At 39.5% G+C, this 23,084-nt stretch overlaps 3 protein-coding genes across 3 annotated transcripts in view; 2 read left to right on the top strand and 1 right to left on the bottom strand.

Moving 5' to 3' along the window:
* The window catches only part of acaa1 (acetyl-CoA acyltransferase 1), a gene marked incomplete in the record, with an annotated part of 12,228 nt that extends 3,626 nt beyond the window's left edge, over positions 1 to 8,602 (top strand). Inside the window, 7 exon segments of the mRNA XM_062439316.1 lie at positions 1,305 to 1,403; positions 2,327 to 2,407; positions 3,777 to 3,967; positions 4,733 to 4,912; positions 5,763 to 5,818; positions 7,149 to 7,294; positions 7,391 to 8,602. Of these exon segments, the coding sequence (XP_062295300.1) occupies positions 1,305 to 1,403; positions 2,327 to 2,407; positions 3,777 to 3,967; positions 4,733 to 4,912; positions 5,763 to 5,818; positions 7,149 to 7,294; positions 7,391 to 7,466 (829 nt within the window).
* Positions 8,603 to 8,749: 147 nt separating this feature from the next.
* On the bottom strand, positions 8,750 to 21,156 carry esf1 (ESF1, nucleolar pre-rRNA processing protein, homolog (S. cerevisiae)). The gene is made up of 14 exons (XM_062438635.1): positions 21,131 to 21,156; positions 18,059 to 18,514; positions 16,863 to 17,176; positions 16,137 to 16,250; positions 15,392 to 15,501; positions 14,783 to 14,935; positions 14,550 to 14,664; positions 13,458 to 13,617; positions 13,170 to 13,376; positions 12,567 to 12,694; positions 11,140 to 11,230; positions 10,328 to 10,416; positions 9,892 to 10,044; positions 8,750 to 9,100 (listed from the first exon to the last, which is right to left on the bottom strand). Exons 2-14 carry the CDS (start codon positions 18,489 to 18,491, stop codon positions 8,750 to 8,752), a joined length of 2,418 nt encoding a protein of 805 aa, XP_062294619.1. The 5' UTR covers positions 18,492 to 18,514; positions 21,131 to 21,156.
* Positions 21,157 to 21,951: 795 nt separating this feature from the next.
* Positions 21,952 to 23,084, top strand: part of ndufaf5 (NADH:ubiquinone oxidoreductase complex assembly factor 5) — a gene marked incomplete in the record, with an annotated part of 10,686 nt that continues 9,553 nt past the window's right edge. The window contains 1 exon segment of the mRNA XM_062435383.1: positions 21,952 to 22,286. Within this exon segment, the coding sequence (XP_062291367.1) occupies positions 22,045 to 22,286 (242 nt within the window).

The raw sequence follows: 23,084 nt of genomic DNA, 5'->3' as shown, positions 1-23,084 counted from the left end.
CTTCTTTGAGTATAAAATCAAACAAAGCCATAAAATTATCAAAAGTGTTCAGTAAAAGATCAGAGGTTGTGTTTAACCCTCCTGTTGTCCAAGAGTCAAGGAAGGAAGGGAGGGAGGAAAGGAGGGAGGAAGGAAAGGAGGAAGGAAGAAGGAAGGAAAGGAGGGAGGAAGGAAGGAAGGAAGGAAGGAAAGGAGGGAGGAAGGAAGAAGGAAGGAAAGGAGGGAGGAAGGAAGAAGGAAGGAAAGGAGGGAGGAAGGAAGAAGGAAGGAAAGGAGGGAGGAAGGAAAGGAAGGAAGGTAGGAGGGAGGAAGGAAAGGAGGGAGGAAGGAAGAAGGAAGGAAAGGAGGGAGGAAGGAAAGGAAGGAAGGTAGGAGGGAGAGAGAAAGGAAAAGAGGAAGGTAGGAAAGAAGGACAAAGGAAACAAGGAAGGGAGGAAGGAAGGATGGAAGAAAGGAAGAGAGAAGGAGGGAGGAAAGAAGGAAGGGAGGAAGGAAAGGAAGCAAGGAAGGAGGGAAAGAAAGGAAGGACAGAAGGATGGTAGAACGGGGTATGGAGGAAGGAAAGAAGGAAGGGAGGAAGGAAAGGAAGGAAGGACAGAAGGATGGTAGAAAGGGGGATGGAGGAAGGACAGAAGGAAGGGTGGAAGGAAAGGAAGGAAGGACAGAAGGATGGTAGAAAGGGGGATGGAGGAAGGAAAGGAAGTAAGGAAAGAAAGAATGAAGGGAGGAAAGAGAGGAAGGACACAATGGGACATTTACAGTATCACAGCAGCAAGTGGACAGAAACAATATAAAGACTCAATTAAGAACAATAAATAATAAGTTAGTACACAAGGAATAAAAACTATTGGTGTTGAGTAAAAAAAGAGGAAGGAAGGAAGGGAGGGAGGAAGGAAATGAGGGAAGAAGGAAGGGAGGAAAGGAAAGAAGGAAGGGAGGAAGGAAGGAAGGACGGAAAAAAGAAGCAAGGAGGGAGGGAGGGAGAAAGGAATAGAGGAAGGAAGGAAAGGAGGACAGAGGAAAGAAGGAAGGGAGGAAGGTAGGGGGAGGAAAGAAAGAGAAGGAGGGAGGAAGAAAAGGAAGGAAGGAGGGGAGGAAGGTAGGGGGGGAGGAAAGAAAGAGAGAAGGAGGGAGGAAGGAAAGGAAGGAAGGAGGGAGGGAAGGAATGAAGGATTTTAAGGTGAAAAAAGCCACGTATACTCACATTAAAAAGGTCAACAACGTAAAGTGACTGTGTTTGTGTGTGTGTGTGTGTGTGTGTGTTTGTGTGTGTGTGTGTGTGTGTGTGTGTGTGTGTGTGTCAGAGTGGAGAGCATGTCGCTGCAGTCGATGGGAAACCCTGGAGATCTGAGCTCCAGGCTGATGGACGTCGATAAGGCCAGAGATTGCATCATCCCGATGGGGTGAGACGACATCTGAGCTTCACCTCAGTGGATTCATCTGAGTTTAACGCAGCATCAACACATACTTATTGGTCTAAATCACAGCATTTATTCTCTTGACCCCAAATCTCAAAACATTTAAGACAGATTGTTGATTTATAAAAAATACCCCCAAAATTTGTTGCAGCACTCTTCAAATGTTTTCTTTATAATCCCAAAACCTCACAGCCCTAAAGTCAAGTCAAAAGTCAAGTCAAATGTTATATATGAAGCGCATTTAAAACACAAGGTAAACTCAATGTGCTTCACAACAAATCATAATAAAATAAATAACAACAAAGTGCAAAAGTAACATCATCAAGCATCATAATTATCCAAATTGTTTTTTTTCTACAACCATAAAACTCGTTATAATCCCTAAATGTGTTCTAACATTCCCCAAAATATATTTATTATATTCCCTGATTTTATCGTACAGATTTAAAATATATATATATTATATTTCCAGGCTTATTAAAGCAACATTTATTATCCTGAAATGTGTAACTGTAAACCCCTAAATTTATTACCAACCACACATTTAGCTTATTTATTTATAATACTTATTTGATAAAATCTTGCAGTGTCTTGCCTTGTATCCTCTTTTTATTTATTCTCTTAGTTTTATTTTAAGCTAAACATTATTTATTTGTAATCAATGCAAATGCATGAAAATGACCATTAAAGTGAATCTGAATCTGTAAATATTGGTTTTAATATTGTCTTTAATTTAAAAATATATTCCCCATATATTCTTTTATATAATCGCCAAATTCAAAATGTATGTTTCAACCTCTCCGATAGATCAGACTACCGCTGTTTTTATCATCAATAACTCTGTGTGTGTGTGTGTGCGTGTGCGTGTGCGTGTGCGTGTGCGTGTGCGTGTGCGTGTATTTTGGCAGCATCACCTCAGAAAACGTGGCAGAGAGATTCGGGATCTCCAGAGAGAAACAAGACGCCTTCGCTCTCAGTTCTCAGCAAAAGTAATCAAGTAGTTTTTTATCTATTTACGTAAATTAATGTGTTATAACGTCTGTCTGTACGGCAGCTTATTAAGGACAAATTTAATGAGTTACAATAAAAATTTGGTCACATTTGATCCAAAACTTTCACAGCTTTCACTTTAATCATTTTATTGCTCTATGCCTTCTTTTTAATGTGCAATACTATGAATACTAAATATAATTTGATATAAAAACATGAATTTATGCTACAACAAAAAAAGTTCAAACTGAATAATTTGACATGAAAATGATCTTATTCAGTTACTTTTTAAAATATAATTGTTGTTGTTGTTATAAAGAGAAACTGAGCTGATCTTTCCTGTTGTGGTGATAAACGTGTTGTAATACTCATTTCAGCCACTAGAGGGCAGAAGTGCACCACTTAATTATACTAAAAACCCCCTTTTTTCACCTGGTCTTGAATCATAGACACAGGAGAGAGGAGAAATAATTCAGATCAGATTTAGAAAAAAGAAAAAACTTCTCACTTGCCTTTCATGGCTTCAGTAGAAATCTTTGTATTTGAGAAGCTGAAACCTGAATATTTGTGCTTTAAAATGACTAAAATTATTATACACTCATCTTAATAGTTGCTGATTAATTTTCCATTGATTCATTGATTAATTGTTGCATCCTGAGCACCGACAGTTAAAGGAAGGAAGGGAGGAATAAGGAAGGAAAGGAGAGAGGAAGGGAGGAAGGAAATTATGGAGGGAGGAAGGAAGGAAGGAAAGGAGGGAGGGAGGAAGGAAGGAAGGAAGGAAAGGAGGGAGGGAGGGAGGGAGGGAGGGAGGGAGGGAGGAAGAAAGAAGGAAGGAAGGACGGAAGAAGGAAGGTAGGAGGGAGGAAGGAAGGTAGGAGGGAGGAAGGAAGGAAGGAAGGGAGGAAGAAAGAAGGAAGGAAGGAAGGAAAGGAGGGAGGAAGGAAGAAGGGAAGGAAGGAGGGAAGGAAGAAAGGAAGGACAGAGGAAGGAAGGGAGGAAGAAGGGAAGGAAAGGAGGGAGGGAGGAAGGAAGGAGGGAAGGAAGAAAGTAAGGACAGAGGAAAGAAGGAAGGAGTTAGGGAGGAAGGAAGGAGGGAAGGAAGAAAGTAAGGACAGAGGAAAGAAGGAAGGAGTTAGGGAGGAAGGAAGGAGGGAAGGAAGAAAGGAAGGACAGAAGAAAGAAGGAAGGAGGGAAGGAGGGAGGGAGGGAGAAAGGAAAAGAGGAAGGAAGGAAAGAAGGAAGGAAGGAGGGAGGGAGGAAGGAAGGACAAAGGGAAGGAAGGAAGGAAGGAAGGAAGGAAGGGGGGAAAGAAGGAACAGTCAAAACAGACGGGATAAAGGTTAAACATCCCGGTTCCTCCCGCAGAGCAGCGAGGGCGCAGAGCTTGGGCCTGTTCGACCAGGAGATCGTCCCGGTCACCACCAAGTTTGTGGACAACGAGGATAAAGAGCGGCAGGTGACGGTTGCTAAGGACGACGGGATCCGACCCGGGACGACGCTGGCGGGACTCAACAAACTGCGGCCGGCCTTCAAACCCGACGGCAGCACGACAGCAGGTCGGACTCCAGCTGTTAGCATCAAGTGAACCAACCGATGAGTCTGAATATAACTCATAGGGTTAAATTGCGTGCACGGTGCAATAGATTGCGCGTGCCGTTATTGTGCGTTTTGCAGGTGATCTACTAAGAATAACTGTAAATGAAAACAGGTGCAGACAGCAGTATTTAAATGAGGGTTTTGTGTCTTAATGGAGAGTTTGGACGAGCAGAAAGCTGCAAGCACAAAATGAAATGTGATCAGGTTCTAGTGGAAGAGAGTTAACTAATATATTGAGTTATAACAAAAACTAATATTACCAGAAAAACCCACATATGGGAGAGTATTAGAGACAAAGTCAATGCTGTTAGTAAAACCACAAATATTTCAAAAATATTAACACAGGTGGAAAACCCGTTCTCTGTGTATTCTGTCATTGTGTCTCCGTCTCCTCGTCTCCTCGTCTCCATGGTAACAGCCGGTTAATATTATTTATAGTCACAGTTACCATCAGCAACATTACCTTCAGGTTTGGTAAATCACAATGCGAGTGCTAAATAACATATGAGCATTTTCTCCTCCCTGTATTTTGCACACTGGGGTTAAAACGTATCATATTACATTCATTACGGTAAACTACTAAATGGACAGCGCGTATTTTGCACAGTTGAAAGACGCAAACCTCAGTGCGCTGCGGTAATAGATCAGCTTGCACATTTTTTGCGTTTCTACACACACAGACCTTTAGTGAATCAGGCCCATAGTGACCTCTGGTTCTGTCTCAGGTAACTCCAGCCAGGTGAGTGATGGAGCAGCGGCCGTGCTGGTCGGTCGCAGGTCTGCGGTGGAGGCTCTGGGTCTGCCGGTGTTGGGGGTCCTGAGGGGCAGCGCGGTGGTCGGAGTCCCTCCTGATGTCATGGGTATCGGACCGGCGGTCGCCATCCCAGCAGCTCTGCAGCAGGCCGGTAAGATGTGATTTATTATAGCAGCTACAGCCTGGTCATAATTTAATATGTTCAATAATCTACAATCAGTTGGATTATATGCTGATATGATCGATGTTATTAAATGTACATCCACTCTTTCCTTCCATCCTTCCATCTTTCCTTCCTTCCTTCTTCCTCCCTTCCTTCCATCTTTCCTTCCATCCTTCCCTCCTTCATTCCTTCCATCCGTCTTCTCTTCCTCCCTTCCATCCTTCCATCTTTCCTTCCTTCCTTCTTCCTCCCTTCCTTCCATCTTTCCTTCCTTCCTTCCATCCGTCTTCTCTTCCTCCCTTCCTTCCTTCCATCTTTCCTTCCTTCCTTCTTCCTCCCTTCCATCTTTCCTTCCATCCTTCCTTCCTTCCCTCCTTCATTCCTTCCATCCGTCTTCTCTTCCTCCCTTCCTTCCTTCCATCTTTCCATCTTTCCTTCCTTCCATCTGTCTTCTCTTCCTCCCTTCCTTCCTTCCATCTTTCCTTCCTTCCTTCCTCCTCCCTTCCTTCCATCCTTCCATCTTTCTTTCCTTCCATCTGTCTTCTCTTCCTCCCTTCCTTCCTTCCATCTTTCCTTCCTTCCTTCCTTCCTTCCTTCGGGGATCGGCCTACATTATCAATCCTTCACTAGCTATCGACCCACTCTCCCTACTGTGAGTCTCACAGAGCAGATAGTGTAGCTGTAGACTCTGATGTTGTATCTTAAATCCATTCATACTGCTTCCACACAGCATTATCGTTCATTGTTTCATACGTTTGCTATATATTGATCTATAAAGAGTTTCCTATCAGTCTATCTCCTCTTGGCTTTGTCTTATTTTGATGTTTTTCTCCTGCAGGACTGACTGTAGATGATATTGACGTGTTTGAAATCAACGAGGCCTTCGCCAGTCAGGTGAGACTCAGAGAAAACAACAACATGAAAATACCTTTAAACTGTTCAGTAACGTTTCTTCAGACCAGCTCAGGTTGTTTGTGTTAATACAGAAAAGTCACATTTATCTCTCTGTGGACACGTCTAAAGTTGTTTATATTCATTTATATTACTTTTTCACTATTTTCTCCTTATTTAGCGTCTATAATCAATATAGAAACAGTTGATAAATGCTTTATAACACACTTCTATGTAACTGTTAGCAGATATGCGTTTTTGTCAACAACTGTAACTTCTCATCTGGAGACTAATGTTGCAACGATTAGTCGATTAATCAATTAGTTGCCAACTATTAAACACCAACTTCTTTGATGATCGGTTTTTCACTTTGAGTCTTTTTTTAGGAGAAAACGTCCAAATTCTCTGATTCCAATTTCTCAGATATTTCCTTGTGTCTTTGGTCCTTTTATGACAGTAAACTGAATATCTTTGAGTTGTGGATAAAACCAGACATTTGATGCACAATAATCACTGGCTGTCTGTCCGCACTATGCACAGTATTTGGGCCAGACTAAGAAAACTTTTATTTTTTTGGAAATTATGAGAATAAAGTCTAATATTCTCGTAATTTCCAAAAAAAAACGAAAAACATTTATCTTAAGGTGGATTAAGGCTCCTGTGTTGCAGCTACGCCTTTGTTCCGACGCCGTCGTTTATCTTTCGAAGTTCTGTGTCGAGGGAATGCGTCGTGTTTTGTCGTGGTGCAATTCACTGCCAGAGCAGTAGGGGGATGGGCTCCTTCCCTAAATGGTTATCGGTGTCTCTAGTTGATTCTTTGTTTAGCTTCTGGCTTTTCCAGTCACAGTAAACAACAATGGCAACCGAAAGAGAGAGGAAAATATGCTTTTATATCACATGTTCAATAAGACGCTCTTCTACTTGGTCCATTTTCGTTGTGTTTACCTCCCTGATCCAATGGATGGTATAGGCAGGCGACCGAAAGTTCGCGATACCGGAAATACGTCGCTACCAAGCAAACCAATCACAGCCCTTGCGGTCTGCGTCGCCTCGACGTGTAGTTAGGATTTTTTGGAGGTGCAGGTCAGGCGACGGCGCGGAAGCATAAATCAGCCTTTAGTCTGGCCCTAATACTCCGTCGTACTTCAGCACAATTTATGGAATATTTATTTACTTCTTAATACTGCTTAATTTAAAACTTGACAATTTTAATTATTGCACTGTTCTCTTTTAAAGTGTTTTTTTTTTTTTAAGTTGCGAAACAGTATTTCGTTTTGATTTACCTGCATAAGAATGACAATTAAAGTGACTCTGAATCTGATCTGTGTCTCAGGCGGTTTACTGCGTAGAGAAACTCGGCATCCCGATGGAGAAGGTGAACCCAAACGGTGGAGCCATCGCCCTCGGTCATCCTCTGGGCTGCACCGGCGCTCGCCAGGTGGTGACGCTGTTCAACGAGCTCAGACGTCGAGGCAGGAGGTTCGTTACGCCCCCTGCTGGTAGAAACATCGCCCTTCTTACTGAAACCTGTGTAAATAAAGCTCTCACCACGTCTTCTCTTGTGTTTCTCTGCAGAGCTTACGGCGTCGTGTCCATGTGCATCGGCACCGGGATGGGAGCCGCTGCTGTGTTTGAATACCCAGGACCTTAAACACTGACCTCAAATCAGCACTTTTCTTACTGTGATTAGAAAAACTCCTCTCAGACAGGAGAGGTCATCTGTAAATGCTCCGTTAATGCCGAGTCCTCCAATAATCTGCCTTCTTAAAGCCTTTTAACCTTAGTGTCGTCTGTTTTGACTGTTCCTTCTTTCCTCTGTCCATATTGCCTTCTTCTTTTCCTTTCTCCCTCCTTCTCTTTCTTTCCTTTCCTACCTCCCTTCCTACCTCCCTTTGTTCTTCCTCCCTCCTTTCCTTCCTTCTTCCTCCCTCCTTTTTCTTCTTCCTCCCTCCTTTCCTTCCTTCTTCCTCCCTCTTTCTTTCCTTCGTTCCTTTCCTTCCGCCGTTCCTTCTTGCCTTCCTCTTTTCCTTTCTCCCTCCTTCTTTCCTACTTCCTTTCCTTCATTCTTCCTCCCTCCCTCCCTTCCTTCTTCCTCCCTCCTCCTCCCTCCTTTCTTCTTCCTTTCCTTCCTTCGTTGACACGAGGACAATGCAGGCTGCAGTGATTTAAATATTCAGTGAAGGTAAAACATCAGCTACTAATAAATGGTGTGATGATTTATTGGAGAAGTGTGAAGGTTTTATACCAACGTTAACAAATCAATGATTCAAAATATGTTTAAAAATCTAATAATTAACTTAATCAAGCAGCTGAAGCTCGTCAACGGGCTTAATAACGAGTTAATTAATAGAATCAGGTGAGTTAGAGTCGAGAGAAACCTAAAACATGCAGGCAGCAGCTCTACAAATATTGTTCCATGTGAGTTGCTGCTTCATAGTTCAGGTAACAGGAGGTGATTAAGTGCCTTTGATTTAATGCAGCTGATCAATTTATCTGCATTAATTAGATGTTTCAGATGTTTTGTAATTCAGTGAAGATGAATATTGATGAGTTTAATCACTGTCATCATTAAAAACTGCAACTAATTCTGCTTAAATTAAACTTATTAAACGTGTTATTACAAATGTTATAACTCAAACTACACAAAAGACAAGTTGTAATAAAGTGGAATTACCCTTTAAAAATAAAACTGTAAATGTTTGTTTAATTAATGTATGATGCATATTTTTTTTAATGATACTTATTTCCAGTCATGAAAAAAATAAAATCAAAATGAAATTCAAAAACGTGATGTGTTGTAATTTTTTATCTTCTCTCTCTCTGAATGTATTCCTGATGTTTTTCTGTACAAACCGACACATTAAAAAAGCAAAGAAGAAGAAAAGAAGAGAAGAAGTCCAACATAATAATAAACACAGTAGAAGAAGCAGAACCTTAGTTGAGCTTCTGTTTCTTGCGGGCCTGGAACTGCTCCGTTTTGCTCTTAATTGATTTAACGAGCAGAGACAGACTCGGGTCCATCGCCTTCTTCTCCGAGGCGTCAGAGTCTCTTTCCCGTTTGCTCTCGCCGGGTTTTTCTGGAGCGTTGCCGACGGCGACCTGCGTAGCGAGGAGGCGGCGGTGATGATGCTGCTGCTGCTCGTCTTCCTCGTCCCGGCGGCGGCGCTGCTTCTCCGCCTCGATGCTCTGCGTGGCTCGGGTCTTCTTGTAGTTTGGATCAGACGGATCCAGGTTGAAGAGGTGAGACGTGAACATGGACTGGAAACGAGGATCTTTAACGTCGACCTGCAGACAACGAGACCATGTTAAACCTTCATCATCATCATCATCACAGTGTAATTTAATCTTGTCTATAGAATCATATTTTAAAAGCAAAATTAAAGGTAAAAGGTCTAAACTCTGCATGTGTGTGTTTATCAGTGTGTGTCTCTGTGTATGTGTCTCCATGTTTGAAACTGTACCTTTTAAAGTCTGTAAAGAAAGAATAAATATGTGTTCTGAGTTTGACATACCACAGAAAAGTGTGTTGTTAACCACCCTGCCAAATTTGAATGATTAAAAAAATCGCCAAATATATGAAATTAGGCTTCAAAGTTGTGTAAAAGTCTGCCTATTTCTCTGCTCCCAAACGCTGTGGGAGTGGCCGCCGAGTCCGCTGAAGCCCCGCCCCCTACCAAGTGTCACCTGTCAATCAAAGTCACCACCTCTACCAGAAACATGGACGCTAGGTCTGAGAGCTTTCTGCTGCTAAATCAGCTGCTAGCTCGGCGGCTAACTCGGCATCTAGCTCGATGGCTAGCTCGGCATATAGCTCGATGGCTAACTCAGCGGCTAGCTCGGCTAACTGTAGTCTGAATGTATTTATACCTCTACAGCAGCAGGGCGGGTTTATGCTAAGCCTAGCTCCACAATTCAAATCTAAATGGTTGAAATGCTTTTTACACCTTTTTTATAAATACATTTATGACCTATTTAATGTGTTTAGAAGAAAATGTCTGAATTCACTTTACACGGTCTTTAATGATTAGAGATTAAACAGTGTTTATATATATTTATGACTGTAACTATATTCTGACCTGGAAGTCGTCCTCCTGCGTCTGCTCTCCTTTCTTCTGCAGCTTTTTCTTCTTCTTCTTGCTCAGATTCTGCTGCTCTACGATCTTATCGTAGTTAAAGTGTTTGTGTTTGACGTCAGTGGCGTCGTCCTCCATCAGCAGCGCCATCTCAGCCTGAAACACACACATATACACACACATTAATACACACATATACACACATTAATACACACACGTCATCCATCAGCAGCGCCATCTCAGCCTGAAAACACACATTAGTACACACACACACACACACACACACGCGCACACACACACACACACACACACACACACACACACACACACACACACACATTAAAACACACACAGACACACACACACACACACACACTTATACACACATTAATACACACACACAGACAGGTTTTCTTTCTCTGCTAGTTTGACCTCTGACCTTTTGTCTCTCCAGCTCCTCTTCATCCTCAGCCGTCTGCTCCTCCTCTTCCTCATCCTGCTTCTTCTTCTTTGGTTTCTTCTTCACGTCTGAAAACAAACAAACAAACATGAGCTCAGAGCTTCTTTAACCTGCGACTCATCGTCTTTTTAAAACCTGCATGTTCATGTTTAACCAATTATTATTAATGTGTGTATATGTGTGTGTGTATATATGTGTGTGTGTGTGTGTGTGTGTGTGTGTATTAATGTGTGTATATATGTGTCTCTGTGTGTGTGTGTATTAAAGTATAAAGTATAATCTCTTTTGTTGTGTAGTTGGTTTGTTGTGTAGTTGTGTATGAGTGTGTAGTTGGTTTGTTGTGTAGTTGTGTATGAGTATGTAGTTGTGTATGAGTGTGTAGTTGGTTTGTTGTGTGTAGTTGTGTATGAGTGTGTTGTTGTGTATGAGTGTGTAGTTGTGTATGAGTGTGTAGTTGGTTTGTTGTGTGTAGTTGTGTATGAGTGTGTTGTTGTGTATGAGTGTGTATGAATGTGTAGTTGTGTAGTTGTGTATGAGTGTGTAGTTGTGTAGTTGTGTGTAGTTGTGTATGAGTGTGTTGTTGTGTAGTTGTGTAGTTGTGTGTAGTTGTGTATGAGTGTGTAGTTGTGTATGAGTGTGTAGTTGGTTTGTTGTGTAGTTGTGTATGAGTGTGTAGTTGTGTATGAGTGTGTAGTTGTGTAGTTGTGTATGAGTGTGTAGTTGTGTATGAGTATGTAGTTGTGTTGTTGTGTAGTTGTGTATGAGTGTGTAGTTGTGTAGTTGTGTATCACCTGCAGCAGCGAGCTCCTCAGCAAAGAACGGGTCACTGAGGTCGACGTCTGGAGGAAGATCATCATCACTGAGCTCGTCTTCATCGTCTCCCTGAGACACAAAATATAGAAAACAGAGATAAATAAGAGTAACGGTAAGATGATGAATTAATAAATCAGTTAAACTAGTTTTAAAAGCAGCATCAGGTTTGTTAAACAGCAGGAGATAAATTCAGACTGAACTCAGCGGCTCCGTAGCAGCAAGACATCATGGACGTCCGTAGCAGCAAGACATCATGGACGTTCGAATTACGCCCAGTTCAATATAATTAATATATTAAAAAAGATCAATAAGAGAAAACTGGATCAATGTGTAATTTAAGGTTATATTGTTTTAATTATTGTTTATAAATGCATGAAAACAGAAAAAGACCTTAAACAGATCTTAAAAACTAGTTTTAAACGGCATCTTTTAATAGTCAGTATGAACAAGAGGAACGTGTGTCAGTAATAATAAGTGTTGGTAAGATGATGAATTCATAAATCAGTTAAACTAGTTTTAAAAGCAGCATCAGGTTTGTTAAAATGTACATTTAGTATTTTTGTTGGTTTTATATCATTTGAAATGACATTTGCACCATTTTTTACCAAAAGTAAGACTGAATACTCCTGAAAATGTCAAATGGTGTAACCACAAAAGAATGATAGATATTACATATTTTATCCTCCTAGAAAGGAAGATAAATGAGGAAGAAGAGAGAGAAGTAAGGGAGAAAAGGGAGGAGGAAGAAAGAAAGAAAGAAAGAAAGAAAGAAAAAGAAAGAAAGAAAGAAAGAAAAAGAAAGAAAAATGAGGAAAGAAAGAAAGAATAAAGAAAGAAAGACAGACAGACAGAAAGAAAGAGAAAAGTAAGGAAGAAAAGGGAGGAGGAAGAAAGAAAGAAAGAAAGAAAGAGAAAAGTAAGGAAGAAAAGGGAGGAAGAAAGAAAGAAAGAAAAAGAAAGAAAAAGGACGAAATAAGGAAAGAATAAGAAAGAGAGGAAGAAAAAGGAAGAAAGAAAGAAAGGAGGAAAGAGAAAGAAAGAAAGAATAAAGAAAGAAAGAAAAAGAAAGAGAAAGAAAGAAAAAAGAAAGAAAGAAAGAAAAAGAAGTGACCACAAAAGAATGATACATATTACATATTTTATCACCTACAGTGTATTTAAGTGGATTTATACTAATAATGACTTTATTTAAAAACATCTAATGAAAAGAAACATTTTGGAGTATTTCTACATAATATTCCTGTTAAATGACGGTTAAAGATGATATTCACACATTTGGATCATTTTCTAAGATATTACGTCTATGTGGTTTGTTTCTTTTCATCTAAAACACTCGTTACTATGAATAAAGTATTAATATTAAATAATAATAATAATAATAATGTGCTCCTTTATGCTCACTCACCTGTTTCTTGTGAGCTTTCTTCTTCTTTTTCTTGTCTTTCTTCTTCTCCAGGAATTCTTCCCACGGAGTCAGCTTGTCTTTTCCCTCAATCTTCTTCTTCACCAGCTGCTCCGTCGTCTCCTTCAGGCCTGAACAACACAAACACAAACATGATGGATCAGCTGACTGCAGCTCATAGTATCATCTCACAGAGACACGAGGAGGGTTTAATAAAGAGAGGAAGTTATCGGATTAAAACTTGGTCTGACATTTTTAAATAAACTCAGAAATAAACTCAAAAATAAACACAGACTGAACCAGAGTTAGAGCCGGACGATACGGACAACTATCACGATATATTTGACCAAATACCTCGATATCTATGTCGCAACGATAACATAGAGATGACTGTTGATGCTTTCACAAAATATTTACACGATGAAATATTTGATAAACTACGACGGAGTATTAGGGCCAGACTAAGATAAAAAAAGATTTTTTTTGTGTGGGAATTACGAGAATAAAGTCGTAATATTACGAGAAAAAAGTCGTAATATTAGGAGGATAAAGTCTTTTCTTCTGTTTAATTTAAACATGATGTAAACAGACACAGTGAGACTTTACCTGGAACCCAGGTGATTTCCATCTCCATGTTTTTATCTTCCTGGATCTTCTTCTCTTTGTCCTGGATTCCTTTCAGCAGCTCTCTGTACTTTGAGATCTGCTCCTCACTCTTCATCTTCTTCGTCTTCTTCTTCTTTGTCTGTTTCTCCTCTTCCTCCTCTTCCTCTTCCTCCACGACGACGGCGGCCGGCTCTTCTGTCCGTTCAGCTGCAGAAACGACGAATCATTAAACATTTAAAATACTAAACTGTGTCAGTGAGTTAAAGTGTTTCTGGTTTTCTGTCTCACCGTCACCTCCTTCTTCACCCTCCTCTTCCTCCTCTCCTTCGTCTTCGCTGGAGGAAGCCAGGTAGGCGTTGAAGTCCATGTCCAGCAGCTCGTTCTTGTTGAAATTCCTGTTGAGGGCGGTGACGCGATCATGGTCGGTCTCGTCCCACGTTAGCTGAACCTGATTGATCGAACACACGTTAATCATAAAGTCTAATTTTTACAGTTTATAATCATTTTAAGATGAATGACATCAATAGTTTTACATCATGATTCAAACTACAGCTGAAACAATTAGTCGGTTATTCAACAGACAATTATTTGCAGCTTTTCTCTGTTTTGTATCAAAGTAAATGATGATTGAGTACTTTGGCGATTTCTTTATTTTCCCAAATTCTTTTTTAAAAATATTTAATTTCTTTTTTCTTATTTTTTTTATCTTTAATTTCTTTTTTATCCATAATTTTTTATCTTACTTTTTTTTTTATCTTAAATTTTCTTTTTTATCAATAATTTTTTTTTATCAATAATTTTTTTTCTTCTTTTTTATCAATAATTTTTTTATCTTAAATTTTGTTTTTTTTTAAATTTTATTTCAATTTAATTTTTTTAATATTCAATTTCTTTTTTTATCTTTATTTTTTTTATCTTAAATTTATTTTTTATCTTAAATGTATTTTATTTTTTTATCTCAAATTATTATTATTATTATTTATATTTAATTTCTTTTTTATTTGTTTTTTATCTTAAATTTATTTTTTCTATCTCAAATTATTTTTTTAATCTTCAATTTATTTTTTATTTATTTATTTTTATCTTCAATTAATTTTTTTAATCTTAAATTTAACTATTTTTATCCATAATTTTCTTTTTTTTTTATCAGACTCATCAATTATAAAGAGCTCTGACTGAAAAACAGGATAAAATATAAAATAAAAGACGAGATGAATAAATAAAATAAAGCAGATTAAACAGGTAAGTTTGCTTTTAAAAATATCTACACTAATTAAATTAATAATATTAATACATTAAACACTTTCCTCTTTACTGGTCAGTGTGGCTCTAACATGTGATGATGATGATGATGATGATGAAGAGGAGTGTGTGTCTGACCTTTGAGGTGGAGGAAGAAGTGGAGGTGAACAGTTTAGGAGTGTAAACCGTCAAGTTCACGTCTGTCGCTTCGTCTTTGGGCTCCTCGTCAAACGTCACGTCGTTGGGAACAAACCTGATTAAAGACAGAGATATTTAACCAGTTAGATATTTAATGATTTAAAGCAGAGTAAAGGAGGTTCTACTGGTTTTACTGGTGTTACTGGTTTGGTTCTACTGGTTTAGTGTCGTACCGGAGGTCCAGCATGGAGCAGCTGCTCTCGTACTCGTAGCCGTCACATTCCTCGTAGATCTTAGCGGCCGTGTCGGTGGAGTCGCACTCGACTACGGCGTAAAAATACTTCAGACGTTTGAACTGATGGTCGCGCATCTTCTCCCTGTAGACCCTGAGAGACACACACATGTTAATACACAAATATATACACACACACACGTTAATATACACGTTAATACACACACACACATTCTCCCTGTAGACCCTGAGAGATACACACATTTATATACACACATTAATATACACATTAATGTACACATATACACACACACACGTATCTTCTCCCTGTAGACCCTGAGAGACACACACATGTTAATACACACACATATACACACATGTTAATACACACATATACACACATGTTAATACACACATATACACACATGTTAATACACACATATACACACATGTTAATACACACACACACACACACACACACACACACACACACACACACACACACCCCTTCTCTCTGTAAACCCTTGGAGACACACACATATACACACATATATACACACACACACACCAGTATCTATCACAGCAGTAGATAGTTAAGTTAAATGTTTACTTCTCTTCTTCGTTGTCGTCCTCTGAGTCTTCAGGCAGAGCCTTCAGCTCCATCGGCCCCTGAGTCTCCTCCACCGTTAAACGCTCCTTCCCAAAGTCTGACGGGTAGATCTGCACAATGACACCACGATTACAAACATGTTAGTAAAAATTAACTATTTGATGGTATTTTTCTGCTTTAGTTGGACCAACAGTCCTTTGTGGTGTTTTACTAATAAAGTAGTTACAGGCTGTTCTATGGTTGCTATAGATACAGGTTGTGCTATGGTTGCTATAGATACAGATTGTGTTATGGTTGCTATAGATACAGGTTGTTCTATGGTTGCTTTAGATACAGATTGTGTTATGGTTGCTATAGATACAGGTTGTTCTATGGTTGCTATAGATACAGATTGTTCTATGGTTGCTATAGATACAGGTTGTTCTATGGTTGCTTTAGATACAGGTTGTTCTATGGTTGCTATAGATACAGGTTGTTCTATGGTTGCTATAGATACAGGTTGTTCTATGGTTGCTATAGATACAGATTGTGTTATGGTTGCTATAGATACAGATTGTGTTATGGTTGCTTTAGATACAGGTTGTGTTATGGTTGCTATAGATACAGGTTGTTCTATGGTTGCTATAGTTACAGGTTGTGCTTTAGTGTATAAATGAAGAATAACACAAATGATATCATATCTCTATATGATTTATTGGTGTGACCTATGAAGGGTTAAAAGCAGGAAGCTTCTCTGTGTCTTTACCTTGACGGACAGCACCGCTCCTCCTTTAGGAGTGAAGGAGTTGAGCAGAGCCAGAAGATCTTTGGCTTTCATTCTGTCCCAGTCCATGTTACACACGGCCAGACGGGTCGACACCTGAAACACAACAAACACACCATGGATGTTAATAACTCAGCAGCACAGACTCACAGCAACATTACTGGTCGGCCATTTTTCACACAATGTCAGATTCACCACGATCTTTATTTAGGGTTAATAAACACTTTAACTCATTTTACATTATGACTGTAAGGAAGGAAGGAAGGAAGGAAGGGAGGAAGGGAGGAAAGAGGGAATGAAGGAAGGAAGGACAGAAGGAAGGAATGAAGGGAAGAAGGAAGGAAGGAAGAGAAGGAAGGAGGAAGAAGGAAGGAAGGACAGATGGAGAAAAGGAAAGAAGGAAGGAAGGAAAAAAGGGAAGAAAGAAGGAAGGAAGGAAAAAAGGGAAGAAGGAAGGAAGGGATGAAGGGAGGAAAGAAGGAAGGAAGGAGAGAAGGAAGGAAGGAAAAAAGGGAAGAAGGAAGGAAGGAAGGGAGAAAGGAATAAAGGAAGGAAGGTAGTAAGGACAGAAGGAAGGAAGGAAGGAAAGATGGAGAGAAGGAAGGAAGGGAGAGAGAGAGAGAGAGAGAGAGAAAAAGAAAGAAAGAAAGAAAGAAAGAAGGAAGGACAGAAGGAGGGAAGGAAGGAAAAGCCCTCGTCGCTCTTCACCTCGTCGCTGCGTGGAGCGTCTTTGCACAGCTCGCCCCAGTCGTGTTCGATCTCCTCTTCCTCTCTCTGCAGGAAGGCCTCCACATCGTCATCATCATCATCTTCATCAGAGCTGGTCTCGATGTTTCCTTTTCCTCGGGCCAGATCCGGTCCGCTGTCGCTGTCTGAATCCAAACCAGACTCGTCTTCATCGTCTGATCCGCTCTCCTCCTCTTCATCATCATCATCCTCCTCCTCCTCCCCTTCCTCTGACACGATGTCTCCCAGCTCATCTTCATCTACAGACTGCTCATCATCATCATCATCATCCTCACCTGGAAATAATAATAAAAAGAGTTAAATGTGAGAAATCAGCTGAGACTCAAAGGCTGTAACATCTTGACACAACTTCTAATTTATAAACTTCTAAAACTACAAGAATGAAATTACAGCTGAAGCAAAAATGGGAAATGATGAAGAAGAAAAAAGTATAAATGCATAAAAAGAGAGTTTCTGTTTGGTTTCGATATAAAGATTGCACACACGATGAAATACTTTTACTTTGAAGTCTTTTGCATATTAAAGAACTTTGTTTATTGACATTTTGCACACAGAAAGAAAACGTTTCAGAGTTCATTAACCCTCCTGTTGTCCTCAAGTCAAAGAAGGAAGGGAGGGAGGAAGGAAGGAAGTAAAGGAGGAAGAAAGGAAGGAAAGGAGGGAGGGAAGGAGGTAGGGAGGAAGGAAGGGAGGGAGGAAGGAAGGAAGGAAAGGAGGAAGAAAGGAAGGAAAGGAGGGAAGGAGGGAGGGAGGAAGGAAGGGAGGGAGGAAGGAAGAAAAGGAGGAAAGAAGGAAGGAATGATGGAAGGGAGGAAGAAGGAAGGAAAGAAGGAAAGGAGGAAGGAGGGAGGGAGAAAGAAAAGGGAGGAAGGAAGGAAAGAAGGACAGAGGAAAGAAGGAAGGGAGGAAGGTAAGGGGGAGGAAAGGAAGAGAGAAGGAGGGAGAGAAGGAGGGAGGAAGGAAGGAACAGTCAAAACAGACGGGGAGGACGATACGAAGGTTAAACCCAAAATAAAAACATTTGTAGAATCAGATCATCTGCACGTTCAACTATATATAAGATAAAGATAACTATACAAGTAAAGTTATTATTATTATTATTATTATTTATTTCTCTACCTCCTAACCATTAATAATCACTCTCATCGTCTCCTCACCTTCTTCATAGACTCGGACTCCTCGTTCAGGCTTCTCTGTTTTAACTTTAACGTCTCTGCTCTGCAACGTTTCTCCTTCCTCCTCCTCTTCATCAACCTTCATCACACTCTCCTTCACTTCCTCCTTCTCCTTCTTCTTCTTCTTCTTCTTGCCCTCCACCTTCTTCTTCTTCCTCTCCTCCTCATCCTCATACTCCTCCTCCTCCTCCGAGTCGGACAGCTTGTAGAAGCGTTTCAGGTCCTCGGTGGTCGTGTGGTTGATGGGTTTTCCTCGTTTGTCCACCGTGTATTTCACTTTGAAGCGTTTGTCGTGAAACATCGACTGGAAGCGCTTGTCGATCTTCACCTTTCGCTCTCTCTCGGGCATTTCCCAGAAGCGAGGGTCCTTCTGCACCCGCAGGAAGCGCTCGTCGGCGCTCTTTTTGAACGACATGGCGGCGAAATCAAGAGCGACGCCTGCAAGAGAAAAAACAAGATAAATGGTTGAATGACTCGGACGATAAAGAAATAAAGCAGAACAGGAGTCCGAATTAGACTTTAGTCTTTTTAAACTGATTAAAAACGATATATATCACAATGAATAGAGATGATTTATGCCAGATTTAGCTCCTAGCTGATATCCATCTGCAGATAAACACAGAATAATCAACATATACTACAAAACATTAGGGCTGGGTATCGTTGCCAATTTCCTAAATCGATTCGATTTCAATTCAAAAGGTTCGGAATCGATTAATCACGATTCAATCTGCTCTTAAATAATGAAAATGGCTCAACTGTGTTACAAAATACAAATGTACTTTATTTTTTCTCTGCACATTAATCAACAGGTTTTAAGTGCAAACTTGTAAATTGGACAGTTTAAACTTGAGCTGTAAACAAAACTGTCTCAAGTCTCAAAAGTGACATTTTGAAATTAGAAAGGAAGTGAAAGTGAAAGTGAAATCGATCCAAATTTTTTTTACCCAGCCCTACAAAACATACAATATTTTATAGTCTTATTCACATCAATAATTATAAAGACAGTTATGTGGATTAAAATGCTTGCATATGTTGCTTTACACTACATTTAATTCAATGAAAACAACCCAATTAAATAATAAAATGTAAGTATTTAAAGAATTCAGCAGGTGTCAGAGGAATAAAGTTTGTATGTAATGATGCAGGATTCTTTTAAAAGGCTATAAAATGGGTTCATATCATTAATAATCACTGTTGTACATGTTTTTTTTAACTTTGTAAATCTCCATAAACACTAAAAAAATGTATTTGCTGCTCAGTTCTGCTTTAATAATTAGTGATATAAACAAACCGGCCTCTTTATTAGGTGAACCTGTGCAATAATCTGCTTTAAATTCTACTTTTGTGAAGTTTATATATTTTCAGTTTTGGTTAACATTGTCAGAAAGGTGATAATTCTGCTTTATGTTTATTACTGAGGTCGTACTAAGTGATGGTGATGTAATATTAAGGTTCTTTATATTGACTGGTGTTCCTAATGTTTTGCCCCTCTCATGTATGTTAATGGATCCACAGTAACCCTCCTTGTGTGTAAAACATGGATTTAAAAGTTGATCTGAAGCTAATATGAAGCTTCAGTCGTCTGAATGAGTCAAATCTTCATCTTCTATGTTTCAACGTTACAGTGTTTTTAGTGTTAAAGTCTTTGTGTTACTATGGTTACACCACAGCTCAACAGGAAACACTAAGAGGGAATCTGATGCTATAAAGACTGTAAATGTGTCAGATATCACTTGATATGACTAACTCACACTGATGAAGCTCAATAGAAGCTGATCATCTACTTTATAATGACTCTTATAATAGTCAGTATGAACAGGAGGAATGATTACTCTCTGTTTATATTGACACCTGACTGCTGCTTTAACCTTCCTGTCGTCCTCCCGGGTCAAATTGACCCCGTCTGTTTTGACGGTTCCTTCTTTCCTCCCCTCCTTCCTTCCGTCTGTCCTTCCTCCCTAACCTCTTTCTCGCTTTCTTTCCTTCCTCTCTCTTTCCTCCATCCCTCCTGCCTTCCTTCGTCCTTCCTTCCATCATTCCTTCCTTCCCTTCCTTTCTTTCTTACTCCCTTCCTTCCTTCCGTCTGTCCTTCCTCCCTAACCTCTTTCTCGCTTTCTTTCCTTCCTCTCTCTTTCCTCCCTCCCTCCTGCCTTCCTTCCATCATTCCTTCCTTCCCTTCCTCCCTCCTTTCTTTCTTACTCCCTTCCATCCTTCCTTCCTACTTTCCTTCCATCATTCCTTAACTCAGACTGATGAAGCTCAATAGAAGCTGATCATCTACTTTATAATGATTTAGTCCTCCATCACTTTACATTGAAAGCATATTAGAAGGTTTTAATAGTCAGTATGAACAGGAGGAATCATTACAGAGAGGAAAACACACTTAATGTCCATTTAGAAAACTCACTGTTGTTTTCAGTAACTGTGAACCTGTCCTCTGACTATCTGTGCAGCTTTAGGGCAGAAATGTTTCCCAAAAACATCCAAAATATTCCACTGATCCTTTCTAGATGTGCAGGATTCAGCAGAAACACCTTAAAAGCTACAAGCTTTTTATGTTTTTTGTTTCCAATTCTTACTGTTAAATGTTTTGTTTTTATTTAAAGCACATTGAGTTACCTCTGGTTATCAAACCCAATATATACATAAAGCTGTCTTGTTTTTACAGAGACACTTCATGTTGGGATTAGACTTTAATCTGGTTCATTATGTAGAGTTAGAAGGTGCATTATATTATATTATATTATATTATATTATATTATATTATATTCAGTATAAACGGGAAGATTACAGCAACATAAACACACTTAATGTTACTTTAGGCTCCTGATTAATGGTTAAAACACCCTAAAGTTTAAATCTATACTGTTATAAAGTGTTTGTCTCGTGAGATCAACATGTAAATACTCGCGCCATAAATAAACAGCAACCGCGGGAAACGCAGACAGCAGCACACACTGCGCATGCTCCAGCTTTACAACACAATAACAATGAGTTTTAAACATTTTAAACATTTTAAAACGTGTTAATGTTAAATGTTAAAATATTTACCCAAATCTCTCAGCTCTCCTGGTCCACGTGTTTACCCGGCATGCAACTCTTCCGTGACCTCATGCGTCTCCCGCCCCTTTCTGTCTACGGAGAGCGGAATGGAACAAACATGGAAAAACGCGCATGAAGAATTCAGGAGTTTTATCTGAAGACAAATATGAGCTTTTTTCAGTCAATACTGTTAATATTCAGTAGTGGAAGATAACTAAGTATGTTTATTCAGTTACTGTACTTAGATATTCGTCTGAGGTACTTACACTATACTGTAGTACAGTTTGAGGTACTTGTACTTTACTGTAGTACAGTTTGAAGTACTTGTACGTTGATGTAGTACAGTTAGAGGTACTTGTACTTTGATGTAGTATTGATGTAGTACAGTTTGAGGTACTTGTACTTTGATGTAGTACAGTTAGAGGTACTTATACTTTACTGTAGTACAGTTTGAGGTACTAGTACTTAACTGTAGTACAGTTAGAGGTACTTGTACTTTGATGTAGTACAGTTAGAGGTACTTATACTTAACTGTAGTACAGTCTGAGGTACTAAAACTAAACTGATAAAGGATTATTAAGAGAAATATTCAAAGAGTAATAATGATTATAGATGCAACCCTGCTTTTATTATAATTTGTATTAGTAGTGGTAAATCATTACAGAGGTAGCCGTTATAGTGATTTATATATTTATATTACATATTTTAAATGTTTGAGTCCGTTTCCAGACTGTGATCCAGTTCCGTAGTTTCCATTCAGCTCTTTATAATCCAGCTCCACAGTTTCCAGCCTGCTCTCTCCTGAGGTCATTCAGTGTGGAGGACAGGAAGCAGCAGACTCAGATGTTGTACAATGCTCAGATGTTAAAGGATCTGTGTTTTATCCCACAGCTGATCTGTGATCTGCTCTCTATAACAGTACTATGAGCAGCAGAGTGTGTGGCAGAGTCCTGCAGAGGCTGCAGACCAGCAGCTCAGCTCCTGCAGCTGCTGCAGCCTGGAGGAGCTGCAGACTGCATGCATGGCCGAGCTGTCAGCCTCACAGAGGATTGTCTAACTCCAGCAGAGGAACCATGAATGTGTTTGATCGGACCATGAAGAGGAAGCAGAAGAACTGGGCAGCAGCTCTGCAGGACAGCAACCAGTTTGACTACCTGAGAGACGAGTTGAGAGAGAGAGAGAGAGAGAGAGAGAGAGAGAGAGAGAGAGAGAGAGAGAGAGAGAGAGAGAGAGAGATGAGAGAGAGAGAGAGAGAGAGAGAGAGAGAGAGAGAGGAGAGAGAGAGAGAGAGAGAGAGAAAGAGAGAGAGAGAGAGAGAGAGAGAGAGGAGAGAGATAGAGAGAGAGAGAGAGAGAGAGAGAGAGAGAGAGAGAGAGAGAGAGAGAGAGAGAGAGAGAGAGAGAGAGAGAGAGAGAATAACCTGCAAGATAATAATTTCTTTTTAAAAGCATTATATTTATTCTGTTTTAAATATTTGCACATAACCTCATCATAAATCATATAAGTTACACACAGTTGGAAATATGAACATAACTTGAGGCACAAAGGAGAATTATAATTAACAATATGAGGAACATAAAATATCACTTTTTTATGTTAATAATATCACCAAAAATCTTTGATATCAGCAAACTTGCACAAAATATATGTATAATGTTCCCAATTGAACTTGTGCAGCTCACATGGAATAATAAATGTTTTTATTAACCACTTGTGTTGTAAACCATATAGTCTATGGTTCATAACATGATCTTTGTTTTACCTGCATTTAACACACATTTTAGATCTTTAAGAGAATCTTGCAGAATGTTGAAATATCGCTGTAGAGTTTCAACTGCAAGATGTGAAGAGAATATAATAACAGTACTATGAGTGAAGAGAGCCGGACCTTAAACTGAACCTTGTGATAAACATCTTTTGTTACTGGTTAAAACTCAGATTGGTGGTTTCCCAATATTAACGT

Source organism: Scomber scombrus, chromosome 2, assembly GCF_963691925.1.
Source record: "Scomber scombrus chromosome 2, fScoSco1.1, whole genome shotgun sequence".
Taxonomy (NCBI): domain Eukaryota; kingdom Metazoa; phylum Chordata; class Actinopteri; order Scombriformes; family Scombridae; genus Scomber; species Scomber scombrus.
The sequence above is the reverse complement of the archived record's forward strand: the minus strand, read 5'-3'. Positions and strand labels throughout refer to the sequence as shown.

What these genes read in the sequence shown, in the direction of transcription:
- esf1 (XM_062438635.1), bottom strand. Translation starts at nt 18,491, where the DNA reads ATGTCGTTCAAAAAGAGCGCCGACGAGCGCTTCCTGCGGGTGCAGAAG. An exon ending in CTTCTTCCTCCACCTCAAAG is followed by an intron (nt 13,618 to 14,549) that starts GTCAGACACACA and finishes TCGATCAATCAG; the next exon opens with GTTCAGCTAACGTGGGACGA. An exon ending in AGAAAGCTCACAAGAAACAG is followed by an intron (nt 11,231 to 12,566) that starts GTGAGTGAGCAT and finishes TTTGTGTCTCAG; the next exon opens with GGAGACGATGAAGACGAGCT.